This window comes from Trachurus japonicus, chromosome 23 (genome assembly GCF_045865225.1).
Source record: "Trachurus japonicus isolate A0001 chromosome 23, Traja_1.0".
Taxonomy (NCBI): Eukaryota; Metazoa; Chordata; class Actinopteri; order Carangiformes; family Carangidae; genus Trachurus; species Trachurus japonicus.
The window spans coordinates 7916545-7926330 of record NC_140929.1 but is presented as its reverse complement, the minus strand read 5'-3'; the positions used below and the strand labels follow the sequence as shown (position 1 = coordinate 7926330).

The 9786-nt window shown below is 41.3% G+C and overlaps 1 protein-coding gene across 1 annotated transcript; it reads right to left on the bottom strand.

The window, feature by feature from the left end:
- Positions 1-813: 813 nt before the first annotated feature.
- Positions 814-4451, bottom strand: LOC146962462 (dead end protein 1-like). The gene is made up of 5 exons (XM_085769467.1): positions 4296-4451; positions 3549-3654; positions 2124-2449; positions 1779-1911; positions 814-1235 (listed from the first exon to the last, which is right to left on the bottom strand). Exons 1-5 carry the CDS (start codon positions 4308-4310, stop codon positions 841-843), a joined length of 975 nt encoding a protein of 324 aa, XP_085625593.1. The 5' UTR covers positions 4311-4451; the 3' UTR covers positions 814-840.
- Positions 4452-9786: the final 5335 nt, after the last annotated feature.

Genomic DNA, 9786 nt, shown 5'->3' with positions numbered 1-9786 from the left:
AACTTATTGAAACGATGCCACAGCAAATGCGTGCCGTATAAAGGCGGTCCAACAAAATATTAGAGTGTGTGACTTTTTTTTGGGACGGGCAGTGTATAATTATTAGCCTATAATATCTTATATTTTACATATATTGTTCCCAAATGAATCAACAGGTGCTGCCTGTATCTTTAAACCTAAACACACCTGATGCTCATGATTCAGAAACTGAGTCTGATGTGATCTGACTGCAGCTTAAACCCTCTGGGGCTTGAGAGAGAATCTGTTTTTTGTCTAGAGAGACTCGTGTCCCCAATACCACTACAATGTCCTATTTTTTCCTCCACCAGCAGTTTCAAAAGCAGGGAAGAATGATGGCAGCTTCTATTCATCATGAAGCTTCCAGTAGTACTGGAGCCCTGACTGCTACCAGCACCGACAAGAAAAAGGAGCTCTTTCAGCGCATTGTGGGTTTCAAATGCCATACATTGAAAACTGAATGAAAGGTGATTCATGGAAAACAAATAGTGAAAAATGGATGCTTTTACTCTTAGATTTCAGAGGCCTCCAAAAAACGGGCCGATAAGCACTGAGGAGAAGTGTTCACCGTAGAGAAAAACAGAGGAATAAAAATGAGCTGTGATCATGAAAAAAAGACTCCAAGTGTATTTGCCCACTCAGTGATGCTGCATTCAAACAACACAGTCATTTAGAAGAGAAACAACTGAGTGTTTTTATTTGAATATAAAACATAACATGCATATTAACACATTTACTTTAACAACTCACGCCGAGAACAAACCGTTAGAAATCTGCAGAACATTATTCAGAATAAAGTTTCATATTTTTTGTCACAGTGATTTAGTGATAGAAGGAAAAGAACGACTGTGGAGGAGCTGGACCGACCCCCGTCACCTCGCCGGCCTCAGGCAGCAGCATCACCGTGGGAGCAGCAGACAGTAGACGTCCCTGGGAGGAGGAGGAGGAGGAGGGAGAGGAAGAGGGAAAGGTGGAGGAGCAGGGAGGGTGAGGTCGCCGTGGGCTCCCACTGAACTGCAGGAACCCGGGGGGAGCGGATGGACGGCGAGGAGGACGGGCGGGGAGGACAGAGGGTTGGGGAGGGATCGGGATGTGGCGCGGCTGCTTCAGGGCCGTCGCCAGGAGGCTCTTTGAGGATTTCTGCGGCTTGTCCTGGCTCGGCTTCACCGTCGACTGCCACTTGACGGAGACGGCCAGCGCAAACTGTTTCTTGAATGCTGGGAAGAAAGAAAAAGACAAGGGAAGGACAAACCACAGGCTTTGAGGAAGTTACACAAAATAAAGGTAGGAGGGTTAAAGGTTCAGTGTGTAATATGGGGGTAAAACCTTGATATCCAGCGTTCAGATTCTAGTTTGCAGCGTTCACTCACTCGCTTTCACTCTTCACTCATGAGCTGAAGATATAAACCATTTTTCCTCCTCCTTCTTCTTTCCTTCCGCCTTCTTCTTTGGTTGGTTGGTTTATTTATGAACGCAAAACTTGCGAAATGTGCTCTCTGCCTGGCTGGATTTTTCTTTCGGGCTGCCGTACAAACATGGCAGCGCAAGATGGCAACACTCTCTAAGGCAAGACACTTGGTATATGTATATATAAAAAAAGAATTATAAGACTACGAAAACCAAACAAACTTTATTTTATAGCAATTATACACTTACTGTATACTAATATATTATTCATGGGTAGTATATTCAGATTTTGCCAATAAACCTTGCCCATTATTACACGCTGGACCTTTAAGAGCGATGAGGAGCTCCGTTACCTTCCACCAGGATCTTTTTGGCCATAGAGGCAGCGTGGTGAGACGAGAAGCCCACTATGGCCGACACCCCCTCTATACCGAGCCCGGTCTTCAGCGACACTCTCTCCACGCCCTCGGCCAGCACACGCAGCACCTGGAAACGCATCATCAGCTCAAGACTAGAGCATCACGCAACAGGTGGTTTTAGACGTCTTACTGTGATTTAAGTTGGCTCTTTGTGAAATTGACTCAGCCAGAACATAAAAAGCATCATGAAGGGAGGATTTATTACAGAACTGATGCATCAGACTGGCTTAGTTTTACTAGTGTATGTATGTTCATGTTACTGTCATGCTGCCACTCTACCTGGAAGAGGTGTCCCTGCATTGTGGTGGCGGGGAGGCCTTCGATGCAGAGGTTTCTCTTCTCCGTGCTGTGGCACACGCTGAGGCGGAAGCCGGGCCCCATCACGTGGCCGTGCAGCAGGCGGACGGCTTTGGCAGCCACCGCCGACGAGCTGTATTTGGCGTAGGCGAAGCCGCGGTTCTGCCCGCTGAAGTTCATCATCAGCCTGAACTCCCAGAGCGGCCCCACGGAGCCGAACAGGGGGATCAGCAGGTCCTCGTAGGCGTCCCGTGGGATCTGGCTGATGAAGACCTCGCAGCGGGCTCCCGGGGCCGGACCGTCCCATCCTGAGGACAGAGGGATGTCACCTGATCATCCGCTGCATCTATCACACTCTCATCAGATCACGTGAAACATTTTACTTGCACTAACATTGATATTAAATTTGAGGCTGAAGACATGATAACCAACAATTAACTTCTTTTACTAACAAGTCTCGACTAAATTTTGGACACAAAACGTTCATTTTGGCCTCAAAATCTCACACAGAACAGACTGCTGTAAATATTTATTCATTTATTCTGGATTTTAATGCAGTTTAACTGACGAATCCACATTAAAAACAAATGTGCAGAGGTCAAGATTGTTAATTGTATAGACTATGTAGAATCTTATCCTTTAAAAAGTCTTTATTACTGTAAATAACTTGCAGTCATACAAGACAAATAAACTGACATGACCTTTTATGTTGTGTAAGATTGCTTAAAAAATTTAAAAAGCTGTGTTAATACTTTCTGTTGCTTCAAGTCACTCGAGAGGAATCAGTTGAAAAGATACTTTTCATTCACTCTCACTTTATTCACTCCATTCATTTCAGACACAACACAGTGATGGCGAAGAAATTAAAATTCATGTTCCCTCTCCCTCACATGGTGTGTACACCAACTTTGTGATAACCACAGGAACACTGTGGTCAAGGACGATGACGGCATTTTATTTTCAGAGGTAAGAACTTACTGAAACTTAACATTTGCCTCTTTCCATTATTAGTTAGTTTTTCACACTGAAACTCTTTTGTTGCAACATGCACAGCCATTGTACTTAAATGTCTCACTTTTACAGCATCACGATTATGATTTAATGTATTTATAATAATAGTAATAATATTAATTACTAAATTTCTTAGATATTACATATTGGAGGTTGTTTTTTTCTCCTGCTCTGTAAGCATGAAGATCATTTGCAGCTTCTCTCTAATTAACAAGACTGTAAATGTCACTATTTTCTGCTACTAATGAACTAATTTTTATTAATTATATTATAAATAACTAATAATTAAACATACAACTTTAATTGCACTCCTAACTTCCACCTGATGTCATTGTTGTGTAGTACTGTTGTGTAAAGACGGTTGTGTTGGAGCTGAGCTGCTGCAGCCTCCCTCACCCTCAGGCGGGCCTCCGTACTTCCTCTGGCCGTTGACTTGAGTCAGTTTTGTGTTGGTTGTTTTCAGCCAGGTTTCCAGCGCCTTCACTCGCTCAAGATTCAGCACCTGACAGCAAAAACAATGTGGGAACATCATCTCCTCAGTGACAACAACGCTCCGGCAAATAATAACAGCACAGATGAACAAATAAAACCAGCGGTTCTTTGCCCTGTTTTCACCCATTTATTCCAAATTATGTAAACTCAAATAGCTCATTCTAACAGTTGGTTTTATATATCAGTATTTTATCCACGTCTTGTTCAATGTGGTTTTTGTGTATCCCAGCCTCATCTGTACTCCGTGAAACATTGTTCTCGAAGGCAGGGGAGATCATTAAAAAATCATCCTAGTCCCAACACAGCTGAGAAGTTTTTATTTCTTGTAAAGACTTCTTCCAAAATATTTTTTTTTCTTATTATTATAGTCTCAGTTAAAACACAGATATTCAGCCTCACTTCACTGATGCAGTATTACAGTTGATGCGTAGCAGGTATGTTGAATGTTTTTGTTGTTTTTGCAGTAATTACAGAGGTTGGGTTGGAATAAAAAAAAATGTTAAGTCGTAATAAACAAATGTTTGCATCTACCGTTTCTCCGGCTACAGTACTTTGCTTGAGTGGGTTTTTTTTTTTTTTGTTTTTTTTAGGTTTGTCTGAGTGAAAAGTACGAAAATGCACCGTGCTTAACTGTAACGTTAGCCTACTCACCCCCGACACGTCCATTCTGGCGATAACAGTGAATATTTTTTGCCGGTGTCGCCTGTGCAAAGGCAGGATAAATGTAGTTCACCTGTTAAAAAGTATATGAACGCGGAGGAATGGTCTCTCACGACGCACCTGCAGCCGCCCCCTTCCCCCAAAATACTCTGACTAGCGGAAACACCCGAGATGTTCCGAAGGAAGGAGGAGGGGGAGGAGACAGCCGAAGAGTCCCGACTGGAAAAGTTCGCGTGAAGGCCAGAAATGAGCGTGACCTGTGCGTGACACTCAGCCAATCATATGCTTTGTAACAACTGAACCGGAAACATACCAAGCCAATAAAGGACTTCCCGGAGTGAAATCGGATCCAATCGTTACAGGTAGTCTAGCTAGGTCGCCATTTTGTGCCCATTAAACTAACGAAAATGATAGTAGCAGGAGAAACGTGAATATAAAGTGAGTGAAATTAATTGAACATAACCTGTTGGTGACAGTAATGCAACAGTTTGGATGCCAACTGCCATCAAACACCATCAAAGAAAGAAAATAAGGAAGAAAAAAGCAGAGGAGGCGGCTTGGTTAAACAGTTTATTTCGTCAGTCATGGATTTTCATGGCGATATTTATAATTTGGTAGACTTTCACGTTAAAAAGTCAGATTTTTGTGATCTGTGGGCTCTTGCAGACTAAAAGAAACCAAGTAATGGAGGAAAAGACGCACAACCGGACCTGTAGAACCTACTAAAGGTAAGATCAAAGCCACCATTTTGGTTCTTCTGGTGAAATATTTGTGGTTATTGATTCCGCTTATCATTAGTGCAACATGAACTTATCTATATTACAGAGGCTAACCAATCTAATGAGGTAGGCTACAGCTTATATTGATAAAACTTGTATAGAGCCTTCAATAGTAATATCAGCACATCTAGCCTATCAACTGACGGATTAGCCTATAGCAATTTAGATTAGACTTGATCTAAAGATTAGTTACAGATGCAGGAACCACAGTTTCACTTTTTTCATTGTTTTAGTAGCCTAATATTTCCAACTTCTAACTTTGAGCGTAACAAAATTGCGATGCAGGTTATTCCTATAGGACCTGAGGGTTTTGGTCCAATTGCCAGCCTCGCTCAGTTGGGAAATCAACCTGCAGTGGGCTCCAAGCTCAAGTTGTCAAGTTTGCATATCCATGACTACTGGGCAAATGTCATCCCTTCTTGATGTGATTGGGTTGAAAGCAACAGAAGTTAGTAAGGGGCCTTGAGCAGAGCGCTTTCGTTCAATAAAATGCAGTGAAGACAAGGTCCGTGTGTTTCTCAATTTGGGATATTTACTGAAAGTATTTATTCTTGCTGCTGAATGTGACCGTAATTTTACAGTGAGAAGAAAGTTATTTATCTTAATTTGCACATTATATCAGTAGCTGACATGTAGACTGTGTAAACCGGGTCATTATAAATGAATTGGTCAAAAAGCACAAACAGGAGAGCAAAAGAGGAAATTAGCTAAATGGGCTTTACAAACACAACTTATTAATTTCACAAGTTACAGAGCTTTATTTACTCTGATGACTGATTACGATATTGTGTGGTAATAAATACTAGATGCCTCAGTAATGAGACAGGTGGCCTATTCAATTTCAGACCAGAATGCTGCTGTAGCTGTCTCCTCTGCAGGCTGTAGTGTAGATTTCAGGCAGACGAGTAGATAGTCTTTTTTTTTTTTGGGTGGTGGTGGGCACCCACCAGGGCCAAGCATGGGCACCCACCAGGGCCAAGCATGATAATGTGGCTGTCCAAGACATGCCAGCTTCATTTAAAGACTCGGAGCTGGGCCGCTGTGACTGTGCTTTTATTCAGATGAGCCTTGATGAAATTGTTTGCAGAGGTGTGATGGACAGTTGAGGTAATTATTCTGCTTGAGGTATGGTGATTAGGCATTGTGGTTGAACACTCACACACTCAGTATTTTGTTGAGTTGTTTTGATGCGTGATGTGCCTCCTGCCAGCGAGGAAGAGATGTGCTAGACAGCCTATTCTCACACTGGCCTCGCTCGCTGCGACGGCTGCCATGCTGCCACTAACTATGGTCAATCAATAGACGGAGTTGGGTTTAAACTTGCAAAGAGTTCATTTCCTAACTGTTTGCAAACTTTTCTCACAGATTTCTCACTTAGGGCCAGCTTTCTGAAGGACAAAGAAGTCATCATTTACCTCATGATACTGCAAACTATTCTCTTTTGCATCCCTCCCCTTCATTCATTTGCATGATTTTTTATTTTTTTTGTCTTGCCTTGGTATTTTTGTTTCATGTTTACCTCTTTGCAACCTTGTGGAAACAAGAACAGACTCTCATTCATGATGAAACACATGAGGAAGGCAGACAGCTTTTCAGCAGAGCTTTGGTTGGGGATTAAGAATAATTAAAAACTCTGAGGCCTAACCTCTTAAATGTCTTGGCTTGGCTCAACACAGACTGCAGTATAGAAAGAGCACTGAACATACGACTCACAGCTCATAGCTAAAGGCTATCCTCCAGGATGGAAGTGTTTCATATAGATTATATAGAGTCTGCAGCAGACTTAAAGTTAAAGCCACGTTATAATATACTGATTATTGTCTTTGACAGACTGCAGCAACTTAAGACACTCCTCAAAACATCGAGTCACAGTTCTTCGGCTGGGAGGAAATACAAAACCAAAGCAATACAAATCTCAGCATTTCTGTATTTGCACAATCAGGTCAGGTGTTTACCTATTATTCCCACTCGCAGCATTGTGGGACAAAACTGCAGCTGCAGACTTTAGCGTGTGATGGCAATTTGACTATAAAGCAAGTTCAGATGTACAGTGTCCTGCCTCATATCAATTTGCATATTTGAGGCATTTTTTAGTGATTTACAGCACAGAAGCAATTAAACCAAAGTATGCTTTGAGGGCCCCCACCTGGTCTGAACCCAAACAAGCTTTTGATCTGTGTTTAAGTGGCTGCGTTCATATTGCCAGACCTTATCTGAATAGAATTCAATTATTTCTAAATTCACACAGCATCACCAAAAGAGAAAAGAATCACTGCAGGATCTTGAATAAGTTGTGCTCACTTGTTGTGGATCACTCAGGATAAGTGTGTGTCGTAACACTGCCCCCTCATGGTTACAACAGGAAAAGTTTTTTTTTTTTTTCTCTCTCTTCTTAGGGCCCAGTGCATCTGTGTGTTTATAACCTCACACACTCAAGGGGTCGGTAGCATTTTTCTTGTTTTACAGTAGCTGGATCTCTGCACCTGCAGGCAAACACAAAGACAAGTTTTTTTTATTATTTGGCTTGTGCTTTTTGCCACTCAGATCCCATCTGCATTCACCTTATGTGTTACTCACACAAGGCAAGAATTACATCTCGTCTACCAAGGCGTGCCTGCAGCTTCCTCATCCATGCAAATGTGTTTTATGTTACACAGGCTGCAAAACAAAGAGAGAGAGAGAGAAGGGCATTATACCTTGTGTGCCCATCTGCTATACGCACAGATATTTAATCAAACATATGGCGACAGAAAGGAAAATCCATAAATTAAAGCCATGCAGCTCTGTGTAGATTAATCAAACCTTTAAATGTCACTAGATTAACAAGATTATCTTTTATGTTTCCTCATCAAGCAGACAGAGCGGCCATGTTTTGTTTTGTTAATCTCAAAAAGATTTCCTCTCTCCTGCTCCTCACTTTTAGTTTTTTTGTTTTGTTTTTATTTTACTACCATCACATTTTTAGAGAATAAAAACGGAGAACATGAATGCAGCAACTTTTCCCCCACACAGAGACATTGAATCGTTCGGAGAGTATCCAGATAGAGAGTTAGTGCTCCCACATGTCCACTCAACGTTTTTTTATCACCGCCTGAAATGAAATGAAAGCGCCACTCGTCTCGTGCCACCGTTTATGATGCAAGATGTGGACCCATTTGACAACAGGGAATATTTGGTTGACAAAAGCTAGTGTTTTTTTTTTTTCCCAAAAATACAAAAAAAAAGAAGAAGTGGACAACAACAACAACAGATAGCACAGTTCATTGTTTATTCCTGCGGCATAGTGCTGATAAGAAAAAGTGGGCTCTTATCAGTGTTACACTGTGAGAATAAACATTAAGTTTGGTATCTGCAGCTTCTGTTTGAATAATTAATTGTTGCTCTCTAATCTACTGATTGGGTATGAGTGTCTCTCCTTTTTTTTATTTCACACAATCTGGATTTTATTTCAACAGATGCAACCTCAGAGGCTGAGCCAAGACAGCAAGCCATATGAAACCCAGTGCACCTCCACATTCCCTTATACGCCTTGGCAACACAACAGGGACTGAGTGTCTATCGTACATACTCTGTGACAACAAGGAGCGTAAGAGGCGAGCGTGTTAAGTCGAGAAAGAATGAGGCTCGACAGCCTTGAGTCGAGACGCTTCGAGTGGTCCTCGTCGCGTCGTTGACTGTTTGTCAGCGTCTTTCTCACTTTGGGTTTCTGTCTTTTCAGTCAGGACTTTGTTCCAGGCAATGCAGAACAATCAGAAAGTACAGGTTTGACACAAACGTCAGATTAGATACAGACAACAGTGGTGAAAGTGTTATCCAAAATGTCTAGGTCCCATTACACACAGCAACAGAAATACCCGACTTCTTGACAAAAAAGTTGATATCGGATGGTATTTGATTTTGCATTTTTCAAACAAGACACAAAGATAGGTGTATCGATACAAAACTGTATTGTCTCCACTGGCGAAATCTGACTTTGACTTCAATTAGATAGACCCAATACTCATAAGGGCGCATTTTTAAAAAAGCATTAAAATACATTTAAAAAGTACAGAGCATAAGAGTCCATCGTATTCACACAATAAATGCAAAATAAAACTACAAGGGAAAGGAAAATACACAGCCTGAGGCATCAGTTGATCTGTGGCTTTATACTGCTGTAATTGGCAATAAGAGACCATCATATACAAAATAAGTAGAGAGGAAGTTCTGAGCTCGACAACAAAACAAATCAAAAAGTAGCTGCAGGCAAATAAATATATAAGATCCCTGTATTACCATATATCACACAGATGGTGCTGAGAAATTGAAGACAAGGTTGTGTAATGATGACGTGTACAGCAGTGGTGCTCATGATGCCAACATCTTTTTATGTAATTTCTTTCTATAATGTCTCCACATGGCTGCTAATGGATAGTTAGGATGAAGGAGAGAATATGATTATATAAATCATGGTTGATATTTGGCAGCTAAAACACTATAAAAATGAGGTTGTGTTTATGTATTTAAGAAGCAAATATTAACTATGGGTCCAATATGAATGTGGTCCTTTGTGATATTCAGCTACAAATGGTACAATCTTGTCATATTTTATGTATTGCCTCTCTACATTCTGCGTGGGATTAAATCTTATGGGGAAATTCTTTATGCTTTCATTATTATTATATTGGGCACAAGTAGCGGCATTTAAATTTATTGAGTCTAAC